The following is a 25894-nucleotide window of genomic DNA, read 5'->3' on the forward strand; positions in this document are numbered from 1 at the left end:
GGCTTTTAGATGGGACAAGTTTATTGCTTATCGCCGAGGCGCCCCGACCGGGGAATGCCGACAGAGATGCTCGGGCAATTTTTGTTGAGACAAGAATGCCCCTCCTTTAGTGGGAGCTTGCCTGTATCCCACTTTCTAACCTTGTGTCACATTGCTGTGGTGGGCGGCAATTAAATATCTACCCTCATTGGAACAAAAATATTGTAACAATCACCATAGAAATTTAAATAAAAAATAAACTGTACATATTTCGCTCCCACATTGATCACAATTTTTATATGTAAATTGGCTATCTCCATTTTCCTTCTAAGAGTTCAACGACCATTCCTTGGAATGACTGATATCCACCTCAAGTATATTGTCATGTTGTGCAAGGAAATATTTTTGTATAATAATTTACTCAATTTCTAGACCAAACACCAGGAATTTGTAGTGAGTATTATTTGGATTTTTCAGACTACTGTTTCCATCATAATAATCTAATATATAAAACTCACTATGTCTATCTGTCTCCATATTTTCAAACTCTATCTCTTCTGAAACTAAAAGTCGCAGAGCAGCAGTAGGGGCCCTCAAATGATTGGATTTTTTTATGAGCCGTTCTTTTATGGGTCTTTAGCCGGTTAAAATAGTTTTGAAGGGGTCAAAATTTAAAAAAATCATTATACATTTTGTGCATTCATCTTAGTTTATTTTTAATTAGTTCATATGCGTGTCACGTTGGTACAGTGGTAACATCACCAGCTTTGAATGCTAGTTTTGTTTTCGGTTTCAATTCTTGCTGATGGCACCCAAATACTTTTTTACTTTTGAAATCACAACCCTATAATAATATATACGAAATCTGGACAAATTAAAATATCATATTTAAGCATACTTTACGATCGGGTAAAGCTGTGCGCCCTCCCCCTCCCCCCCCCAAACAACTAAAAATTCATGTTTCTGAATTATCTGTATTATTTGGATTCTTTGGACTACTGTTCTCATCTTGAGTGTTATTTTAACAACGCTTCCGTGGATGTAACCTCTGACCTTCTTTAGGTGTATCTTGTTGAACTCGAGAATCTGCACGGAATGTCGAGTTCACCAAAGACTCCTAAGTTTGACAAGATACACCTAAAGTTCGGAGATCATATCAAGCAAAACATTGTTAAAATAACACTCCAAATGAGAACAGTAGTTTGAAGAATCCAAGTGATACGAATAATTTAGAAACGTTAATTTGTTCTCTTACACATCGAATGATTTTTCATAAACAGAATTGTATTTTCTTGTATATATACAGATTTTTATGTATTGTATATATACATATATATGTATGTATTGTGTGTATATATATATATATATATATATATAAACTGTGTTAATCGCTTTATTGCAGATTAGTAAAGTATCAATATTTCACTAAATATACGTCACAAGAAAATGAAAATTATATCATCAAATGACTCCTTTAAGGTTAGTTATTTCGAAAATTTTAATCAAATTCATACGATATTCACAAAGTTATGACATTTTATTCTTTATTATGGAATTTCCACTGTCCATCGCTATATTGTCGGTCTCTTAAAATGTTGTTTTAGGGCAATAATACAATTTCTTGTGCGAACTTTATTTTTTATTATACTTTTCTGTCAGAGAATAATGAGAAAAAGCACACCCTAGGTGCTAAGCCTCAAATAAATTAATTATTTATCGACATATCCACCATTTTTTAAATAACTTAAAACAACCTTTTGCCCCCCCACCCGGGGGAGGGGGGAGTCAATTGTTTGATCTCAAAAGGAGTTATGGCTCTAGCAATATCAACTATGTTCTCCATAAGGCATACTTTGAAGTAAATTGCTCTCTTCCCTCATAAACTATTAGATCAAACCATTCTAAACGTTGGATAATAGAATTTTGTCCAATGTGCAAACGTAACACAGGCTCAACTTTGACTGTTTAAGATTCATTTCGACAGTTGACACATTGAATCTTTGTAATATGATTCATAGTACAGTACAGATTAAGCTACATTTTTTTTTTAATAATACATCAATAAAGTGACCTTCAGATTTGTATCCTATAAAATGAAAGGAAACGCACTTTAATGATAGGACAAACATTTTGTTAGTGTTTCAATCTCTAAAGTTTTTGATTTGGATCTCTATTGTAAAAGACAATTGAAAACCTTATAATGCCCATCATATTGACAAGTAACCTATTTTCTTTAAGATGAAACTATCTTTATATGCATACACACGCACATCATGGTTAACAAATTTTTTAAATGCCAACATTTTTATAACTTAAAAATCGCCAGATCAGAAATAGTAACCATACGTGAAGTTGCCTGAAAAAAGCTATTAATGATACAAAAAGAATTATACATTTATTAAAAAAAAAAAAAAAAATTAATTTTGCTTATATCCAAATTTTATCCCCCCCCCCTATAAATAATGAAATATTGCAAGTTGAAATTGAAAGAATTGCACTCTTATTTTACACTGTAAACTCTGCCGGTTTTGGTCTTGTAAGTATTTTTTTTTTTTTTATATATATATACAAAAAAATATAACTACAAAAGTTTTACATTTTCGTTTTTATTGACAAAATGTTCAGATAGTTTTCATAAAAATTGAATTTTAAAATATTAATTTTATCAGAGGTTAATATATAATCTTTGTGTGTGTGTGTGTGTGTGTGTATAAACATAATTTATAGAAGGCAATACAATGCAGATGTAACAGATATACAAAAACTGAAGTAAATTAAAATATATCAGTAGAATGAGCCATGCCGATTCATCTTTTACTTATACGATATATATATATATATATATATATATATATATATATATATGTTTATTGGTCCCCCAACAAAAGGAAGGTGAATCTGTAAATTCACCCTTGTCTGTTCGTCTATCCACACTTTTCTTAATAACTATATTTTAGAATTTTTAAAAATTTTGCACAAACATTAAACATAATGAGTAAAAAAAAAGTAACAGAATCGCTTGTCCCCTTAGTGGTGTCTTTCAGGTTAAAATGGCTAAAATCGACACTTTTGTGCTTATTAAAAAAAATTGATGCCTTGGATTTTTTATAAAACTTTCTCAAAAGTTGTAACTAACTGATTTCTATATAATTTTGTTTGTCTATACTCTGCAGTAACTCTTGGGTGTGCCCCAAGGACTCTTTTAGGGCTAATAAAAACACTCCATTTTTGGGACTATTTTACCATATTTGTCCAAAATTTTCTGTGTATGTTTATTTAGCAGTTTTGCATGGTGCTGAACTCACATTTAAATATGTTATGGCCGTGGGGATTTTGGGGGCTAAATGAGGGGAGGCAAATACTGAACTTAGTCATTTTTATGCCCCGTTCACTGTACACTCACGGGGGACCATGCATACTTCACTTGTTTTTTTTTTATACTTTTATAATATTGTTTTATATTCTTACTTGCATCGGTGTGATCTAATGGAAGTTCAGTATGATATATTTCGGGAACATTGTCCTTCGTCAGATGTGATAAAAAGAAATGTTCTCGAAATATCATACAGAAATTTTTTCAGACCATACTGACACAAGAATATCATACAATATTATAAAAGTATTAAAAAATATTGTATATCTATCTATCTACTATTATATAAAAGGAATTTTGTCTGTGTGCGAGTTTGTTCCCTACGAACTTGAAACGACTGGGCTGATTTTTTTTTCTTAATTCACAAGAAGGTACTTAATTTCACAAGAAGATTGCTCTTGAGAAACGCCCTGCATACTTAGAGAAAAGGAACTTTTATTAAAACAAACTAGTGTCCTGTTGTTAACACGTAATGCTATATAATACCAAACTAATGAGCCTTCACACTTAGAAAAGAAAAACTTTGTTTTTTTTTGTTTTGTTTTTTTGTTTTTTTTACCCAATATGAATTAGTCTTTCCTTTTAAAATTCAGTTTCCATCATTGCTATCCGTGGTATCTTCTCAGTTTTCTTGTTGATTCCAATTTCTCCCATTCTTCTTTTTTTTTTTTTTTTTTTTTTTCATTTAAGTTTTTCCAAGAATGTTCCGTGTGCACCTACGATTATTGGTGTTATCTTGACTTCTTTTATGTTCCATATCCTTTTCAGCTCTCTGGCCAGTTCCATATATTTGCTTCGCTTCTCAGTTTTCTTGAATTTTCACTCTGTAGTCTGCTGAGACAGTGAAATCTACGAGCTGGCAGAATTTTTCCTTCTTGTTAATTATTATGACATCCGGTGTCCTTGCTTGGATGGGTTTATCTGTTTGTACTTCCATGTCTGAGAGGATTTTATGATTTCCGTTTGCAAGTACTGCTACCAGTTTGTGTTTGTACCATTTGTTTGGGTGTTCAAGATGCAATTGTTAACATAGTTCCCAGTGTACTGCCCTCCACCATATGTTTGTAGCTATTCTTACATTCTTTTTAGGTTAGTTTGCTGCATTCACTTATGTAGTTTATGGATTCGTCTCTTTGTTCAGAGTCTGCATTTGCTGTTTTCTTGCGTCTTGTCGATCTTAGCTTTGATATAGTTGGTTCTAAAATGATTTTACTTACATCATAAACATTATTTGATCCCAATTCATGCAAAGAAATATTAAGGCTTTCACCACTAGTTTCTCCTTTCCAACCATTTGTATTAAACCTTTTATTCATTTCATTTATTTAAGTGGCAATGAAACCTAATCCTTTGTCTTTGAGTTAAAATAACTATCGATTTTTCTTGGTTTGCAGTCAACTTGCTGTTATTTCAAAGTAAAAAAAAAAAACAGACAAAAAAAAAGAGTGTGCCAATTGTGTGTGTGTGTGTGTGTGTGTGTGTGTGTGTGTGTGTGTGTGTGTGTGTGTGTGTGTGTGTGTGTGGTGACAAGTAGTTTTCTAATTTGTGTCATTTTCTTTATATCTATCCAAAATAGAAGGATCATTTATCATGTTGGTTGCTTTTGCTCAACTCAGACAAATTGTGAATGGGTGTGAAGGTGGTGGCTGGCAAATTGTAACAAGCAAAGTTGATAATTAGTTGGAAGGGGAAAACAAAACAAAAACAGAATAAAAAAAAATAAAAAAAGAGAGCATTGTTTGTAAACAACTCCATGCAAAGGTTACATTGCATAACTTTAGAGGTTTCATTCATTTCCTAAAGTTAAGCTTTTTATATAACTGAGGTAATCGAGTGCAATTCTTCATTCAAATCTGCCCTTTTCAAAACATTACATCTTAAAGACTTATTTTGAAATCTATTGTGAATATATAGCACAATAACGTTAACACACCGGTTCTCATAAGATCACTGAAGTTAAGCAATGATGAGCCTGGCCAATACCAAATGGGTGACCATTTGAGAAGGCTAGGGACTGTATGTACCGCACCAAGTCGTAGAAATTTCCAGGTTGGTATCTGGGAGCACATTAATTCACTGGGAGAGATGCACCCCTCTCCCAGTCTTCATGAAGACATGTATCTAGGAGAAGGAAACTGATAAAAAAAAAAAAAAAAAAAACCTGTGGTTTACTGTATACTTTGTCCTGTGGCAGTCATCTGCACCAACAAAGTTTAGCAGTAATACCAAAAAGTATGGTTGGTTTTATGCAAAGCCTTCACCACTATAAATAAATCAGCTGTGTGGATTTCCGAACAACTTAGTCATTGTGGCAGAAGCTCATACGTCAAAATCGACAGATTTCATAGCTTGACACCTGGCGTTATCCAGTCGTATAAAATACACTTAAACATGATATTTTAATTTATGCAGATTGCGTATGTATTATTGTAGAATCAATTCTTTGTTGAATATTACGAGGAATAATTTTCCCGGTGGGCATATTCACAAAAAAAAAAAAAAATAATAATAATAATAATGATAATGACGTTCATCAAATTCCATTCATGTTTGTTTACAATATCACGTCTGCTGATATTGATGATGACGATGGTTTGACAATGAATGCCCTCAAAAAGTCACTTCTGATTACTGTTATGAGCCGTTCAACTTAACAAATTTATCGAATTTCCATTACTATCAATTACTGTATTGTCCAATTGACTACTGTACACTCTTTAACCCTTATCCTCGAATGGCCTCTCGGTCTTGAGAAGTGATAATGCCTCTGTAAAAAAAAAAATATATATATGTGTGTGTGTGTGTGAGCAAAGAAATGACTTGTGGTGATTTTAAATGGTGCCTCTTCTTTTATCGTAAATTGAACTCATTAATAAGAAAAAATTAAAATAAAATGATGAGGTACATCCGGGCTTGAATAGGGAGCCATTAGATTCGTAGTTGAATACTCTATCACTGAGCTATATCTACAGATAATAGTTCTGTTTTTGTTGAAGAAATGATTTGGTGAGAATTGAATTTCTCTTGATTTGCTGAGGATTATCTCCCTTGGCGGTGTAACATAAAACATTTCCTTGTAAAAATTCTTTTTATATATAAGAAAGAAAGACTATTTTTAAGATCAGATTTTTTTCGATATTCATCGAATGAATTTCTATACAGCCATATCTAAGAACATTGCCAGACATATAAATTAGCTTTGTGTAAAATTTGCAAAAGATAAGCTCAGCCATTTCAGAACATATGAGGAAGGAACTCCCACACACAAAATTACTTTTACATAATAGTAGAGATATATGAATTTTTTTCTTGCTCTGACATTGATATTAAAAGCCTACTTTTTCTATTTAAAAATTATTAAAACGAACTTAATATACTCAGTCATGGATAATTGAGCGACTACATGAAGGTTAATTAATTTGCATAATCATTTTTATGGTTTCTTATTAAATGATTGGTTTCATTTTACTATTATGCTGAATTCTATTTATGCATAGTTTCTATATTCTGCATAATTGCATAGAATTTGAAATGAAAACATTATAGCACATAAATGCTGGAAAACCGCCTCTGTGGTACCAGTCTTCAAGAATTCTGGTGAAAGAACTGACCCACTAAATTATCGCCCCATTAGCCTCCTCCCGCTTTTCGCCAAAATATTTGAGTCCTTAGTTAATCAAGCCCTAGTCCAGCACCTAACAGCTGCTAAACTCCTGACTGACAAACAATATGGATTCAGGCAAGCCCGTTCAACAGCAGATATCTTAACTGTAGTTTCTGAACGTATATACCGTTCATTGGATAAAACAGGGGAGGGTAGAGCGGTGGCCCTCGATATATCTAAGGTTTTTGACAGTGTATGGCACGATGGTCTTCTAAGGAAAATTAGATCATATGGAATCACTGGAAGAATTCATAATGTAATTAAATCCTTCTTAAGTAATAGAAAAATCAAAGTTGTCCTCGACGGTCGTACATCCAAACAATATGACATAAATGTGGGAGTACCTCAGGGGTCTATCCTTGGACCTCTATTATTCCTGATATTCATAAACGACCTCCCTGATAAAATTGTTTCGGAGATGGGTATATTTGCCGATGACACCACTCTCTATAACAGATATGAGGGGAAAACAAATGAACACGTATCCAAGGAAATGGCAGAAACACTAGAGGATAACCTCCAATCCGTAGTGGAATGGGGACAAAAATGGTTGGTCACATTCAATGCTGCTAAGACTAAGCTTGTTTCCTTCAATAACTACAAGAAACCTTCTCTACCACCAATAGCAATGGCCAAGAACACATTACCTGAAAGTACTTCTTTTAAACTCCTCGGCCTAAAGTTTACAGGGAATATGAACTGGAATAGATTCATTGAGAGCATTGCCAAGGCTGCTGCAAGGAAGGTTGGCTCCCTCTACCGTGCTAGAAAACTACTTACGCCTGACAGTATCCTATACCTCTATAAGGCAACCATTCGCCCATGTATGGAGTACTGTTGTCACATCTGGGCTGGAGCATCTGCTGCTTGTCTCTCGCTCCTGGACAGGGTTCAAAAGAGAGTCGCCAACCTGATAGGTCCTGAACTGTCATCTAGGCTTCAGCCTCTGTCCCATCGACGAGATGTTGCATCCCTCTGCCTGTTCTACAAATACTTTAATGGTGAATGCTCTGACGAACTGAAAACACTTGTACCTCCCCGACGTAACTACCCCCGACAAACCCGACAAGCTACTAAGTCTCATCCCTTTACAGTAGAGATCCCTAGGTGCAAGAAAGCCTTTTACTCCAATAGTTTCTTCCCCAGAACTGCGGGTCTTTGGAACTCCCTTCCGGGATTCTGCTTTCCCAACTGCAATGATATGCAGAAGTTCAAGTGTAATGTTAACAAACATCTTTCTACTCATCTCTCTTCATAATGACCCTGCTAATTAAGTCCCTGATAGTAGCCCCCTGCTTCAAAGTGGCACTGTGTCTTGTTTGGGGTGAAAATTGAATTTAAAAAAATATATATACCTAAATAAAGTGAACATGTCGGTGTGTGTATGTCGAATAAAACATTATTCCTGGAGTTACTTTTACGCATGTGCGAAATTAAACTTTCATAGTTCAAAGTTGTTTAATTTTTTTTGCCTTTCATATCAATCTGTTGGTTGCTCAGACGGCAATGGCACTGGAGAGATAACGACTAAGGCTGGAGCGCTAAGGATTTTTGTTTCGATCCTAGTGGATGGTACCCAAGACATTTTTTTGTATAAGTTTTAAAATCATTACAAAATATTGAGTAATAATAATCAATGGAGAATTGGGTCTACAATAATAAGAAATTTGTATGAATTAAGATATAATATTTAAGCGCATTTTATGACCAGGCAATGCCGGGTGGCCTGCTAGTATGTATGTATGTACGTGTGTGTGTGTCTGTGTATGTGGTCAAAGTCTGGTGTGGACATGTGTTAAAAGCACACAGATGTCTTAGCGTCATACTGTGCTTCTCCCAGACAAATCAACCCTACGTGTACGTCGTGACCACTGCCACGTCATGACCACTGAACGGCAAGTGTCTTGCGCCATATAACTGGACCTTCACTGCCTTGTGGGCCAAGGTTCTTTTAACCAAAGGCTAAAGGTGAGGTAACCCTGACAGAAACCTCCAGAGGATCTTAGACCCTGTCAGCTGCGGCATACATGACCCACCGGCGTGTGGAGTATGCTCTGGTGCCCAGCAACCTAAGTCCCAGTCATAGATCAAATGGCATGGTGGGTGGAGAGGGGTCCCGTAAGCTGTGGTGAAGGCAACTTCTCTAGGAGAAGGAAAACCCTGATATAAAACCTGCGGCAACTGCTGCTTCCAATGATGTTGACTTTCTCTTCTTTTTGGTTCAATGTGGCATTTGTTTAGAGAGCGGAATTGTCTCAGTGCAAAGTGTCTCCTCACTATAAAAAGCTTCAAGCATATACATTACTTGATATGCAATGGAATACACATTTTGCAATCGGTGTGTATCTCTATAACAAAAAGGTTGGCTTTAGCCTAAAATGGCAAACGGACAATGAGGACTGATGCAAATATGGGGTCAATGGCAATAAGGGCTGTGAAACTTCCATTGTCTGACCTGGTAGGTTTTTGGGGCACCACAGCTTGGACCCGGTCATCAGTGAATGTGCAGGATTATGGAAAGTTCATAGAAGTGACCGTCTGGCACGTGCTGCTAGTTGCGCTCATGTTTGCGTCATTTGAGCCAGAGATATATTAAGTAATGGCAATACTCGAGAACGAGTTGCTGCCATCATATATATATGTGTGTGTGTGTGTGTGTGTGTAAAAATGAGGTTCATTTCCTGCACAAACAGTGAGATCAAAACACCTTATTGAATATATTCATAATTGCATCAGTGTGGTCTGATGGAAGTTCCATATATGATATCATATTTTGGGAACATTAAATTAAAGCTGAGCACATATCTAACGAAGAGAAATGTTCCTGAAATACCATATACAGAACTTCCTTCAGACCATATTGGCACAATTAAGACTATAATGTAATAAGATATATATATAAAGCATGATTTTTTTTTTTAGAGGCAGCAAACTTTAAATTACAATAAATCACTTAAAAAATTTTTTATTATACAAATATATGGTTTATTCCAAAGATTAATCTATGGCATTTATAATTTAAATAAAATGTCAGGCATATGGGCCCTTGTGATTCGCACATATATGGTATAATCTAGACGCAAAATTTCACAAACTCTACTCATTAAATTAGGCTGTGTGTTTCAGCAATAACGCACTGAATGTTGTCCTTCAAGTGGTCTATTATCTCTGGTTTATCAGCATAAACATGGGACTTTACATATCCCTAAAGAAAATAATCTAATCGGGTTAAATCACATGAACGAGGAGGTGTCCAGTTGACAGGTCAATTTTGTGAAATTATTAGTTCATCAGAATTTGCAAACGTTGCTTGACTTTCAGTCTCTTCATAATGAATTGCCAAACTAAGCTGAACTGAAAATAACCGATAGTTGCCAAATCCGCAATTAAAGAAAACAGTTGTCAATTTTAAGTTTGACATCTCAAAAAAAAAAAAAAAAAAAAAAAAAAAAAGCAGCCATTACATATATATTCTATTAATAAAAAGTGAATCTGCACAACTTATTCCACCATCTTTTTAAATTTTTATCAGTTCGTGTTTATCCGTTACACCTCTGCATTGTATTGCCTATATATATATATATACTAAACAATGCTTCACGCAAACTACATTAACTTAACCCAATTTCAAGTTTACACAATAGCAGCATCCTATATTTTTTATATACTTATGTGATCTCGGTAGGAAAGTTAACTAATTTGCATATTACATAGGAGTCAATGATTCTCAATCGTACCTAATAAGTAACTCTAAAAGCATGTTAACCCAAGTAATATGTAATATCGCGTCACTATTAGTAGGTATTGCAAACCAAAATTTTATTTTCATGATATCTTAGAAACTTTAAATTTTAACACGTACATCTTTGCTTCAAAACAAACAATGGTGCCACATTTATTTTGATTACTCGATTGGTCACCGAATTATAAAATGTTCAATATTTGTTATTGATTTTTACAAATTGCCATCTTGTGTAATACAGAAGTTATATTTCACAACGTATAACTAAAAATGAAGAACAGCAATGCAAGAACTGAAGTTGTGTTAATTCCAAAAATTTAATTTAATAAACTTTTTTTTCTTTTTAATACAAAAAAAAAAGTATAATTAGAAACCAAATCAAAATGTGAGGTAGTTTTTTTCCACATAGATGAAAACAACTTTTTTTTTTTTTTTTTTTTTAAATGCAAATATTTCTACTTAACATGCCTTTTTCAGTTGTAAAAGCAACTGGATTCATGAAAATGAATTTCAAAACTACTTGGTAAATACACTCGGTGAACCAAGAGAGATTCAAACAATTGCACTTATAGGGACGGTTAGAATCTTAAAAAGATCTCTCGTTTGGAATGTATGAGATAGTAGGTGAATATCTGGCATTTGGTAGGATGCCCCATCTCTGTCTTGAACAAAATAAGAAAATTAAAAAAAAATTGTTTTCCTATTTGTACTTCATTGTCAAGATTTAATAACATCACTGCCCAAAACAACCAATTTCTTACGATGTTATTGGAGACTCTGTATGTGTGTGTATTGAATGCAATATTTAAAGTATCGGTGCTTTAATGTCTTATGTAGATTACTATGTGGTTTTGAGCCATCAACATTGACTTGAGACACACTTAGAAGCGTTTCCGATGACTGACGATGAGTGACGTGCATGATTTTAATATCTACAAATACATATCGAGAGGGAAAAAGAGAGGCCACCGAGAGTAAGTATATATATCTCGGTGGCTGTGGAAAAGGGGAGTCAGTGTAACATTAGCAGTGTCAGAAAATCGCCATTAAAAATGCGTGATGAAAACTTGAATAATTAGACTTACTATCTTTCCAAGCTTATAACTACTTGAAAAATGTGATTCAAACCCTAATTTTTTTTTTTCAATTAAATGAGCAAAGACCAAATTTTAAAATAATAACAGGTTTAATAGCAAAATATGCAATATTTGTTTTTTTTTTGTTTTTTTTTAAATTGGTTTTCTTTAAAAAAGATTTCAAGAAAATCAACAAATTTTAACTTCGAATATATATATATATATATATATATATATATATATATAAATTCCCCAAAATCACTTACCTATAAAAAATACTAATCAATGGGTACTTCCATTCATTAAGAATTTATCCATATTTATATTTTGTATTCCATGTCCTTTTTAAATAAAATACTTTTTTAAGCAAGGATTTAAAAATAGCAAAAAATAAGAACTACGGTGGCCTGTAAGCACCAGAATTAATCTCTCTTTCTATTGCTGACTGTAAACAAAAGTTAGTCAATATGGGCCATCGTATTTGAAAAATGATCACATTTCTTTTATCAGTTTTTGCCGTTAAAAAAAAATTCCACTCTACCGATTTTCAATTTATTTTATTCTCTTAAAGAAATACATGAGGTTTATATTTAATATATTTTATTTCGTCTTTATGGAGTGATTTTTTTTTTTTTCTTTAAATCTAAAAAAAAAAACATTGAATGAAGCAGAAAAAATTTGTTGTAGATATTCAATCTTTTCAGGACAAAATTTTAAAAATGTGAGGTTTCACTTAAAAATTTTTTTTTAAAAAACCCAGAAAATCAATGAAAAGGTTTTAACCTTTTTGCTTTACAGGTAAATTTGCACAAAACTATTCTTTTTTTTTTTTTTTTTTTTTTTAAATTAGATTATTTTATTTATTGATCTTTTCTCTTGAATTTGTGACATATAAATCTGAGGTGAGAAAATTATTTTCATTTTAATAGACATTTCAAAAGGGGGAGGTGAATTAAAAAAAAAAGCGTTTGTCTAGAATATTATATTTGGTTTATTGGAAAGAGCATAAAATTTTGCATTAAAGCTGCAAATATTGTAAAAATTGAATAGAAAAATTTTGATAGATTTTAAATTGAAAAAAATTTAACTCGTAAAATTCAATTTATTTTATTACGTTAAAATAAAATGGCTGCATGAGCGCGCGCAGGCACTTTGTAAACACTGTTTGTTTTTTTGTTTTTTTTAAATAAAAAATAATATTTCTATTATTTTTTCAAAAAACTTTAATAGTTTATTTTGGAATTATATTCCATAAAGAAATTAAACAAACCACTTTAAAAGAGAAATTACGGGTTTTGTATATTTTATTCGCAGTTTTGTGTTAAGGGTGTCAAAAATTCCCAAAAAATTCTGACACATCTAATGTTACATGGCTTGGTTGATGTGGAATGACAAAATAGGTGAATTTCAACATTAACTCCAACTCCAAAATGATATGAAAAACAGACAAACCATTAAGTTTCTCTCTCTCTCTCTCTCTCTCTCTCTCTCTCTCTCTCTCTCTCTCTCTCTCTCTCTCTCTCTTTATAGTCTTGTCAGATTCATGAATTGATAGTTGGATAGGGAAACCCTACTTGATAAACAAGCAACCAAGCAGATAGTTCATGCATGAATGATTTTATTTTCAAAAAAATTTTTTTTTACAATAATAAAAGATGTCGTTTATGAAAGAAATTTTCATTATTTTATTCCTTCTTGTAAAAAAAAGCAAAAAAAAAATTACTGAAATAACTGCAAGCTTGTTTATTTATCAAACAAGCTTGAGAGTTGTGCTTCACACAAACTTTATAAGTGTTAACCCTTACAGCTAAAGCTTCAGAATAAAAACAAATTTTAATGACCTATCCGTACTCATAGCTGATCATTCCAGTAATTATAGAAGCAACTGGACTCATGAAAAAGAATTTTAAAAACTACCTGTTGAATTTACTCAGTGAACCAAATGCAAGAGAAATGCAGAGAGTTGCACTCAAAGAAACGGTTAGAATCTTGAAAAGACCTCTTGGTTGGAATGACTGAAGTTGTGGGGAAATGTCTTGCATCTGGTAGGATGTCCTATCTACATGAAAAACAAAATAAGAAAATTAAAACAAGACAGAAATGGAAAGAAACAGGAATCTAAGGAAGATCTTCATCACTCCAGTAATTATAGGAGCAGCTGGGCTTATGAAAAAAAAATTTCAGAAACTACCCAGCGAATATGCTTAGTGAACCAAATGCAAGAAAGATACAAACAATTGTGCTTAAAAGGGTAATTAGAATCTTAAAAAGATCTCTCGGTTGGAATGACTAAAATTGTAGGTGAATGCCTGGTATTTGGTAGGATACCCCCCCCATATCCCCAGCAAAAACAAATAGATATGAAAATTGAAAAAGGTAAATAAATATATAGTATTGGCCCTGTAAAATCTGGCATGTTGCAATGCCACAAAATTAAACTTTTAAGAAACAAAGCAAAACGAAAAATCATATAAAATATAACCATCACATAATAATAATCATTTGTATGTCCATCTAAAATTTGAAAAATGTGCAACAAACATCCACAGTGCCAGGTAGCCCTACTAGCTTACATATAAAGGGCATTTGTCTGTCTAAATGTGTGTTCATATAAAATACACCAACTAGAATATCCCCGCTCAAATATGCACACAAGAAAAAAAAAAATTATTTTAGCAACTTTGTAGCAATAAAATCTAACCTTGATTCAAACCTGATTACTTACGTTTGAGGTTTGATTTTATCGAATGTATTAGATGATCATTATTCATGGGCATAATCCTACTGCTGCTTAAGTATTTTGTCTACTGCATTTCTGCCTCAAGGTGAGTTATCCTTTTAGTCCGTTGTAATTCTGCTGTGGTAAAAAGAATTATGACACACTGATATATGAAAATAATATATCTTTATTGTCAGTGACAGTAATGGATGGTTGGTTGTTAGGACAGAGATGCACACATAGGAATTTGACAGGTTGATTCTTTTCAAACCTAAATTGTCAACCAACCCTTATTTGTGACCAACATAAATGGCTCCTTTATCACAATAACCACACTCAAGGGCGTTTTATTTGCCCATTGCCGTTTCATTGATTTGATCTGGTTTAAGTTCGACTTGATTACACCTGTGAATGGTTTTTGTTGAATATGATCTTTTTAAAATTCCAAAATTTAATTTATCTTTTTGACAATTGATCATATTTGTTGTTTCTTCTAATGCAAGTGTATGGTGTCGGGTTCATAATTTTTATTCAAATAACCGTTTGCTACATCTGATAATTATTTTGTGTCATTTTTTACATATTGTCGCCAGGTGCACCTCTTGTCAAAATGATTTCTCAGTACACACGGCCTTGATATTTAACATCTCTACCTAGTTGGTCAGAGCTCCCTTGACCAATCATATTGTTGTGTGGTTTAGTGTAGACAATGAATGATAAGAACAGAGTTCAGAATAGCATTCCTAAGCTCACAGAATTATCTCTCTAAACTTTATATTAGTGAATAGTTTTGCAAATTTAAAAAAAAAATGTCATAAGATTAGGAATAAATATGAAATTATTAGATGCAAATAGGTTTTTTTTTTAAAAAAATACATGATTATTTTTAATGCTTCAGGGGAAAAATGTATTTTACTTCCCTTTAATTATAATTAACATAGGAAAAAATTTTCACTCAAAATGTTTTTTTAACCAGAATGATATTTTCAGAAAGAAACTGCTACAGAATGGAATATATTCCTGCCAATAACAGTGGTGAAGAGAAATGAAAAAAAAAAGATTAGTTTGAATCAAGTATCTATACATGAAATTGCTATTTCGATCTGACTTTGAAAAATCTACAAGATATAACTTTATATATCTTTCTTTTTTAATAATTCAAATTCAAAAAAATTTACCAAGTTTATAAATTGAATAATTCCGTAAACTTAAAATAAGTATAAATATTAATATTTATGGGACACTTTTAACCAGATGAAAAAGCTCAATATGCAAGATAGAGCATTGATATAAGAAAGTTTCTTTATCGAGCCTGGATCTCCTTTGGAATATCTTTTTAACCTATATGTTTCTGCCTCATTATGAACCTTTACATAAATATGACTTCTTTCATAATTTGTAGTTTTCAATTTCTGCTGACTAGTAAAATTTATAGCCTGCCTATGACTATAATTTTCTTAATTACTTTCTTCTGAGAATAAGAGCCATTCTTTGAAAGTACATGAAATAAGAAAAAAAGTTTAAGTTTTCAACTTGTATTCTTTGTTGAATAATAAATTTGTTATAAAATCTAATTTACAGAGTTTAAATTAAATTTCTTTCTTTTCTAATATATTATAATATATTTTATAATATATATAAGTGTTTGGATGATTAATCAGAAAAGTCGGAACTTTTGAGAGTATCGGAATCAGAAAAATTGTGCCTATTTTCCGATGTCAAAAACTATTCATTCAATTGTTTTTTTAACTTTATTTTCCATTGTTGATACTAATATTTATGTATATTAAACCACCAGGAAAACTAAAATCTATAAATCGCCTCCCCACCATTTCAATTTTATGTTTGCGAAAATCTATGCACATATTACACAAGTTAAACAGCAATTAAAACATAAAAAGAATAACAACTCTTGAGGTAAATATTTAGATTTTGAAAGAATCAAAATCGGTATTTGTATCGGAATCAGGAATTTAGAATAGACTCAGTAATTTCATTGGAATCGTCCCATCACTCATATATATTCATCCTAATATGAAATGTTGGACACATCTACGTCAATGGGATCAGGCTGGATATAGTTGACTTCTTCATATATTTTGGCAGCACTTTCTCCCGGGGGGATTCCCCAACTCCAAAATCTTTGTAAGGATTAAAAAAGCCAGTAGTGACTTTTGTGGGCTTGGAAACTGCATGTAGTCAGACAGTTGTCTTGTCTATACATGTGTATTCTTCAGGCATGGACTACATATCGATACATGAATGTCCTGGAGAGTTTCCACTAAACAAGACTTAGTAGAATCTTAATCTCAAACTAGACACCACTGTTAGATAGCATAGAAGTGGGTGTTATACGCAGTCAGATGCATTGAGCTATGATGGGAGTCTCCAAGCAACTGTTTTTGTGGAGAATTGCAATGTTGTGTGGTAATTGCCTAAAACAAGCCAACACTACTTTTGAAGAATGTTATCAAAGGAAAGCGACTAAGTTGAACCGGCACTCATCCTTGGCGGGTTGAACTGGCTTCATCCAAAGGAGGAAGTTTCATGGGAATATCAAATTCACAAACTGTCCCTAATTGCTCCTAATCAAAAGGTCAAGTTAGACTTTAAAAGTTAATTAGAATTTTATTACAAGACAAGAAATATAATTTAAGACAACGATTAACCTTATTCAAAGTTTAGACAAAACTCAATTGAAATGGAAAAAGTATCTTAATTGACCGTCAGTATACTACAGATTGTATTTTATTAAGGTGTTCTTTTTTTGTGTTTGTGTGATGGGGGCTGGAGGGTGTTCTTAAACATTTTTAGGTGCTAAATCAAGTAGGAACATATGGCGGCAATTAAAAGTAAAGAAAATACAGAAAATTCTGTATGATGTACATACTCATTACAGAACGAAGATGTAATATTCCAAAAATTATGTAAATTAATCATAAATTTTAATTTTTAGTTAAAAAAAGAAAATTAAAATTTATGATTTTTAGCGACTTATTACTAAAGTGTTTTTTCTTTTTTACCTCGGCACTTCGATTTGTGTTGTCTCCCCCTTATTTATTTCATCAAATTTTATCATGGCCAATGAAAACACTATGACTCGCTTAGTCCTAAAATTTGATTTTCTTGAATAAAAAAAACAAAACTATTTGATCAAATTAAGTTGTTTTGGGAATATGGCATGTTCATTCTGTATGTATGTACACCATAGACTTTTCTCTATTTTCTTTACTTTTAATTGCTGTCATAAGTGCCAATTTGAATAAGTGCCCATTTAAAAAAAATGTAAAAATGCTTTTTAATGAATGAGTGATTATGGCAATTGAGAACATCAAAAGATTTCATGATGTCAGTGTGTTTACAGTTTCAATTTAAGGTTACTGGGGTGTAAAAATATTTGAAAAGATCATTTTTTTCTTAATGAGATTCACTCAGTAGGAAGAAGATTACCGAGATTCAGATCTTGAAATTGTTTTTCTGTAAAAGTAAATTTCACTTTTATGACTAACCCTTAGAAATATTATTTATTTATTTAAAAATCAAAACATTTTAAGATGTCTAAATTGATAATCTGAATGTCTAAAAAAAAAAAAAAATCCTCAATTTCTTTCAATATGCATCCTCATGCGATACTTTGAGACTTTGTCTGTTAGTCTGTCTGTTGATCTAACCGATATTGCCCAGTAATGTATCTTTACTTTAGAATGCCAGGTTTTCATTTGAAAAGAAAAAGTGATTTTTTGTGTTCTCTTCTCTATATTAATCAAGTAGCTGAAGACATTCCTCTCTGGACAAAAGTATTGTAGGTTTGCAACAACAGATGTGACATACAAATCTAATGCATCTAGACTAATAACCGTTATCTTATGTACCTTTCGAACACCATTTTAGACACATTCAGTCGTGATAATAAAATACTACATTGCATCCTACAAGCAACACAATTACAATCGCAACATCGTTAGAGGAAGGAGTCCCTATTTTTCTCTCTAAATATTTAGTCCTACCACTTCTACCAGTTGCCACAGGGACGAATTCTACACGTTCCACAGATTCTGTGATTACACCAACTGTAACTGGCTTATATATACATAGACCTAACATAATCTTTCCGATTCCTAAATATAAGCTCCCTTTCCAAAGTCTGTCCATTCTGATTGGCTGAGCTCTGAAAATTCTCATATTCCAAAATCCAGTTCTTTGCTTTATAATAAACAAATATCGTCAGAACTGGATTTAATCTAAAATTCCTATCTAAAAAAAAAAAATATCACAGTCCATCTTCTGCATCAGTCTCCATAACATATAAGTACAGAATAGTTAACAAAGCCTTTCTCCCAAATGATAACATTATTTTAGCGCAATCCATTAGCATACAATTGAATGCGATCTTAAAGCCGCAGTTTAATTTCAGCGTTAAATGTTTTATATTTGTTTGAATAAAATTAACACCTAAACTAATTAACTGATCATTATCAATTTTGGAGCACAGCTGCTAGGCGCAGGGAGGACGTCTAAATATGATCTATAATTACTTTCCCTTATTATCATGAGAAAGAGGTGGAAGCACTTTTTAAAAAAAATTAGGGTAATATTTATCATATCCAATTGCTTCATGTACAAATAAAGACTTTTTTTGTCTACTTTTCTGTCCCCGGGCAACGCTGTATAGCCCTGCTAATGTTTTATATATTGTGCTCTAAACAAAGGGAAGTCAATTTGTATTAACGAATATAGTTATGTCCCTTTTTCATAAGATGTAGTGCATATGAAAATAATTCTGACATAAATTAGATCAAATGAAATTTTATGAAAGTCAAATATTGATTTTTCTCAGAAAAAAGAGTTATGGGTGACAAAAATCGAGAAAGAGATTGGCTTTACCTCATAAATTATAATGTAACATGTTTTGTCTGTCACACTTGAAGTTGAAAGTAGCATTTTTATCTATGACTGCACGTCTGTCATGTTAATTGATGCATCGTTTGTGAAATATAAAATTGGAATCTATTTCCATTGTTACATGCACAAGAATATTAAACATTCTACTTTGTTCTAAACATATATATATTGCAATCATGAAAGGAAAACTTTTATAATTCATGATTAAAAACGTTTTAAAGTAAAACCCTACCCCTCAAAGAATTATGAAATATATGTATGTGTGTGTATGTATATATATATATATATATATATATATATATATATATATATATATATATATATGACTCGTAAGAAACCAGTTCAAATAACAAGATCTGCTGCTATCAATAACAATGAACCAATCTACATATATAATCCAAGCCAAAATACTAATCGCAATACATCTAACCCACCCAGTCGCATCAGGAGAAAGAAAAATATTTGTTTTAATCCTCCATTTAGCGTAAATGTCAAAACTAATATACTTAAGGAATTCTTCAACATTGTACAAAACTCTTTCAAATACCCACACAGATATAGTTCTATGTTCAATAACAACTCAATCAGGATTTCTTATTCAACAATGCCTAATTTAGCACAAAGAATCCTAACATCTAATAACAAAAAAATTAAATCAGCCCAAAAAATCCTTTTCCCAATTAAACTCAAAACTAACTGTAATTGTAATAACAAACATCTTTGCCCACTTAATAATGATTGCATCCATAAAGATGTTATATATTCATGCACAATTACTGAGCTCCCACGTAATCCTCCCATAACAGACACTAATATTTCGTCTTAAAGTTATCCTTCTTCCCATCCCCCGTCTGATATAGTTACTAATCCAATATACCATTCGAGCAGCCTCTCCATCTATAATCATAAAACTAGCAATAATAATAATAATAATAATGAGAATAATATTTCTTCTAACAGCCATCCTAACACTAACAACACTCATTATCCCCTCCAAAATAGTCCTCATACAATCATTGTCCCACAATTTGTTGAACACTATGAACAAAATTCAAACTATTTAACTTGTACAAATCAGCAAGTTAATATTAATATCAGACCTCGAGCTTTTAATAAAGTACATACATATATCAGCGCTACTTCAACATTAATTAAGAAAAGAATATCAAACCACATTTCTTCTTTTAACAACCAAAATTCTAATAACCAATGAACTTCTCTAACCACTTTAATTAAAAAAATTAACTCTAACAATACCCTCTTCTCAATCAAATGGACTATCATAAAAAAGTCTTATACTCCAGGCTCTAAGTCATGTCGCCTCTGCACAACCAAAGCTATAACTAGAATTTTTCCCCTCCAAGTAGTAATATAATAAACTCTAAAAACTAACTGATCTCCTACTGCAAACATAAGTTCAAATTTAAATATGGTAAATTTGAAATTACATAGCTATTAATTTAACCTTTCAGATATATATATATTTTTTTTTCTATGACATTATCGTTTTTTCTACACACTTTCTTAGCATTTTATAACTCTAATTTTCATTGTAATTCTTTTTCTTTTTTGGTCGGTTTTACATCTGCAATCTCTGTTTTAGTGTTTAAATATTCCTATCAATCAAATATAGCCATCTACCTACACATTTATTTTCTGCATGTATGTTTACTTACGTGCATTTACTTACATACTTACTTCCCCTCAAAGTAACAATATAATAAATTCTAAAATCTAACTGATCTCTTTCTGTAAACATAAGTTCAAATTTAATTATGGTAATTTTGAAATTACATAGTTATTACTTTAACCTTTCAGATAGATATATAATTCTTCTTTAACATTATCGTTTTTTCCTACATACTTTCTCAATACTTTATAACTTAATAATCCTTTATTTTACTTCTTTATTTCTTCTTTGTTTGGCCGGTTTTCTATCTGCAATTTCCGTCTTCGTCTTGATATTCCTATCTACCCACACATCTATATCCTGCATGTATATTTACTTATATTTTACTATCTGCATTTACTTACATACTTACTTGCTTTATCCTGAATTTGCAGATACTGGCCATCCTCTCCCCTTAAAGATTTTTTATTTTTTTAGTTTTATATTTTACTAGCGAGGGGTACCCGGCGTTGCCCGGGTGTTTTTCGGGGTATACGAAAAAAACCCGAAAATGTGAAAAAAAAACGAAGCCTTCATGACGCGCAGTTGGAAAATAGTAAAGTGTTTTAAAAAAAAACAGATGCGCGTTTTTGATTGACGTGACGGCGATAGGTATTCAGCAGTTAGCATTTTGTGTGGGACAGTTTTGAATGAGGTGAATAAATCGGTTTGTTTGTTTTTAAAAATCCGCTCTCTGTTTATTAGGAGGAGCGAAATGAAAGCTACAGTCTGATATGATAAAGTCGACATTGAACAAACGTAACTGGCTTTCGGCCTGTTATTAGAGTCGAGTTTCGCTTTTTTTTTTTCATACTGAAAACCGAATGTAATGCGTGCCGATGCGGGAAATGTGGAATAATTAACGTTTGAAAGTCAATAAAATTAAATAGACAGGCGAGCTCCGTGGGTAACTCTGAGATATTACAATTTATAGATGATATAAAAAGTTTTAAGAAGTTGTGAAGCAAGCAAGCGCTTCTTTGAAAGAAGCCTTTCGTGGACATCGAGGAAAAGCGTACATACATACACACATACATTTTAGCTTTTATATATATAGACTAGCGGGAGTACCCGGCGTTGCCCGAGTGTTTGTTTCCGGGACGGGGGGGGGGGTTTAAAAAATGTTATGGTAGGTAAGTAGGAAGGATCAAACCCGGAGTCATGAGTAAAAGTAGGAAAATAAAGTGTGAAAAAAAAAAAAAAAAAAAACACCTGCAACGTTAACAGTTCGGCCACCAAGAAAAGTCCATTCCAGTTGTTTAGGAAAAAAACAAAAAACAAAAAAAAACGACTACGGTAGGTCGGCGTGAACGTGAAAATATGTGAATTGTCCAGCACGCTAACCACTACGCCACAGACCACTGCAGCTTAGTTTAGTGATTTTAAATAACTTCACATGAAAGAACTACGAAGCCAAACCGGTGTTCTCTTCTCAACTGTTCCTTGTGAACGATCCCCAAACGGTGGTAAGTGGTGGCAGAGGGGAGGAGGAATTTATTAGAGAGAAAATATTTTACCACTTCCATTGATCTTAACCGATTTTGGCCGTGACTTCTCAGCAGAAAAAGTATAGAAATCTAAGATTATCGAGGAATTTGAGAAATAATAAGCCTATAACACACCTCAGATATTGTTCTGCCGTTTGTGCATATTATATTTGCATGAAATATCTTGATTTTTAATCCTATTAAGGTCAAAATCAGACGGGGGAAAAATGAGTTCATTTTATTTATATGGAGATTATTTATTTATTTACTTATCTATTTTTTATTTATTTATTTATTCTTGCTGACATTTTCTTAATATCCTGTACATTTCAGTTGACCTATATTTTAAAAAAATTTTTTTTTTGCCCTATATTTTTTACGCGCCTTTTAACATCCTTTTTGTCTGGGTCATGTTGACATTTGTTTTTGGCTATCTTATATTTAATTCTATCACCATTTAATTTTTTTTTCTCTTCTTCTTCCCTGATCTTTCTTATGTCTCGGCAGTCGTGTGAAAAGCATATCTTATTTTTCTTTTCTTAATATTATTGGAATTTTCCCCTTTTCTTTTCTTTGTACATATTTGTGAATTATTCCATGGATTTCGGCCTTTTGGATTATTTTGGACCATCTTCCATTTACATGATTTCCTTGGATTTTACTTGTGCAAATGGAAACTCAATTAACTTTCTTGGAGTTATATTTTTGGATTATACCGTCATTGGATTATTTATCTTCCACCAGACTATCCATTCACGTGTTATCGCCTTTTTCTTCATCATACTCCCTCTGCTCCACTTTTTGTTAACAAGTAAGATCTTTGACTTACTTGTTGTTTCATCAAATACTTTTGTATGCAAAATCTGATCCCGCATTTTGCTAATTCCTACCCTCCGATGAGAAGGAAAGTATTTCCTCAAAACTCCGCGGATTAAGGACTATCCACTTATCAAGTGTTTCCTTTTCAGATTAAATATGTTTTTAACGCTTTTTCAAAGTGTTTTTTAACACGTTTTATTAACTGTTTGCTATATATATATATATATTCCAAAAGTAAGGCTTCCCATTTTTAATTCAAAAGCTAAAACATTGAAAAACTATGAAGATGGGAGTGGTACTATTGAAACAAGCGATTTATTGTGCTCCAGAATTTATTTTTCTACATAGTCACCACCATTCTCAATGCACTTTTGCCAGCCTCTTTTGATGCCTCACTTGTAAAAGTACGGAGCACGCTTTGTCGCTCATATCTCTGTTGCCACTCTGATTTCAATAAGCCCATCTTCTGTGCTGATATCAACTGCATTGGCTGCATAAACGTTCAACAGGCACCAGTGAAGGTTGATTAGTTCAATTTTTTTCTGCATGAAGGAATTCAATGATGCATCTCTGCTTCTGACACATGTCCATGACGGGCTGCTTTCTTAGAGTCTTGCACCATCAATATCTGCTACAGAGAGATGAAATTTTAGGTCATGAATGCGTAATTTTAGTAATAAGTGCAATTTGCAATCCCCTTTGACTTATTCAGGCAGAATAAAAAAAAATAGGAAGCATTACTTTTGGAACTTCCCTCGTGTATGTATATATATATATATATATATATATATATATATATATAAATGATGCTCTATAATGATAAGTAGTAAGATTGTACATCTAAAAACTGAATAGATTTAAGCTTGTCAAAATTCATACTAGAATCGCGCATAGTATAATGGATAAAGTATTAAATAAAATTCAGTTCTAATTGACACTTCTGTGGAGGTGGAAGGTTCAATCCTCAGTATAGGTGTGATAAAAATACAATTGCAAATTATTTGTATTATTTGCATTCATTGGACTACTGTTCTCATCTTGAGTGATTTTTCACAACGTTTTGGTCGATGTAACCTCTGACCTTCTTTAGGTGTGTCTTGTCGAACTCAGGAATATTTCTGTCGAACTTTGGAATTTGGACGAAATTTCAAACGAAACTCTTTATTTACTTCACAGGTAGCATGCTCTTGTTCCCTCAGCCATGATTGGATAGAGGTCCTAAGTAATTTGCAATTGTATTTTTCAGTCCGCTGTGTGCTGAAGATTGAACTTTCAACCTTCAAGAGAATATCACTTTTTACAATTGATTTTCCCAAGTACTCTAACCACTGTGCCACTGAAGAAGGTCAGAGGTTACATCGGCCGAAATGTTGTGAAAATCACACTCAAAATGAGAACAGTAGTCTGATGAATCCAAATAATACGAATAACCAATTCTCATCTCAAAAATTCAGAAATTGCAAATTACTTAAGATTTCTACTCCGTCATGACTGACTGAACAAGAGCATGTTAAACCTACAGATTAAATAAAGGGTTCCGTTCAAAATTCCATGCAGATTCCCGAGTTTGACAAGATATACATCAAGATGGTCAGAGGTCACATTGACCTGAATGTTGTCAGAATAACATTCAAGATGAAAGCAATGGTCTAAATAATCCAAAAAATGCATACTTTGCATTCCGCTTTAGATTGTGAACTTGTTGTAATTTATATTTTAGATTTAATCCTGATAAGATGAGATGCAAAGGAAATATAATCTGAATTTTCTTTTGAGATCTTTTTAAACGCTTTGGTGCCAATTTTCTCTCAAAGATAATATGAGCAACTTTAAATGTGTTCTCTTGATCAGAGATTCATTACCAACAATTAAACTAATTAAAAACCAATGTTGTTGTTTTGCTTCTCTTTCTGCCACTGTTTTTTCGTGCAGACAGTGGAGTTGAGATTCCAATTACATTTTTTTCTTTTTTTTTTCTTTTTTTCTACTTTTCTAATACATTTCTCTGTGTTTTCTCTTTAAAGGCATGTTTGAACCGATGAATCAAGTGATGGTGTGAAAAAGGTTTTAGTGTCGGTTAACCATCCTCAAGTAGACAATCAACCTGGAGAGATACGAATCTCTGCGCTGACCAATGGTGCCTCAAGTTGGAACCATGAACAAAATTCATGATACAATTGCGTCTTATCAGAAAAGAGTAAGTATTTTGATTTTTCTTTTTGCGTTTCTCTTTCTTCTGTAGATAATAACTGGTGTAACACTTTAAATAGAGATTTTATATTTTTACTAGGATGGGGCATTCTACTGGATGCTAGATATTTAACTGCTATCTTAGACATTCTAACCGAGAAATCTTTTTAAGATTCTAACCGTCTCTTTAAGTGTAATTGTTTGTATCTCTCTTACACTTAGTTCACCAGGTATATTTTCCAGGTAGTTTTTAAAATTCCTTTTCATGAGTCCA

At 32.5% G+C, this 25894-nt stretch overlaps 1 protein-coding gene across 3 annotated transcripts in view; it reads left to right on the top strand.

Annotated features, from left to right (window-relative positions):
* LOC145293861 (protein PHTF2-like) overlaps positions 1-25894 on the top strand; it is a 154012-nt gene that overhangs the window by 61847 nt on the left and 66271 nt on the right. For all 3 annotated transcript variants that reach the window (XM_080140597.1, XM_080140599.1, XM_080140598.1), the window contains one exon: positions 25455-25627. In XM_080140597.1, the coding sequence (XP_079996723.1) occupies positions 25565-25627 (63 nt within the window). In that variant the 5' untranslated portion in view covers positions 25455-25564. The remainder of the gene's footprint in view (positions 1-25454; positions 25628-25894) is intronic.

The sequence above is a fragment of the Euprymna scolopes genome, chromosome 15, assembly GCF_053919585.1.
Source record: "Euprymna scolopes isolate OS-2025 chromosome 15, ASM5391958v1, whole genome shotgun sequence".
Taxonomy (NCBI): domain Eukaryota; kingdom Metazoa; phylum Mollusca; class Cephalopoda; order Sepiida; family Sepiolidae; genus Euprymna; species Euprymna scolopes.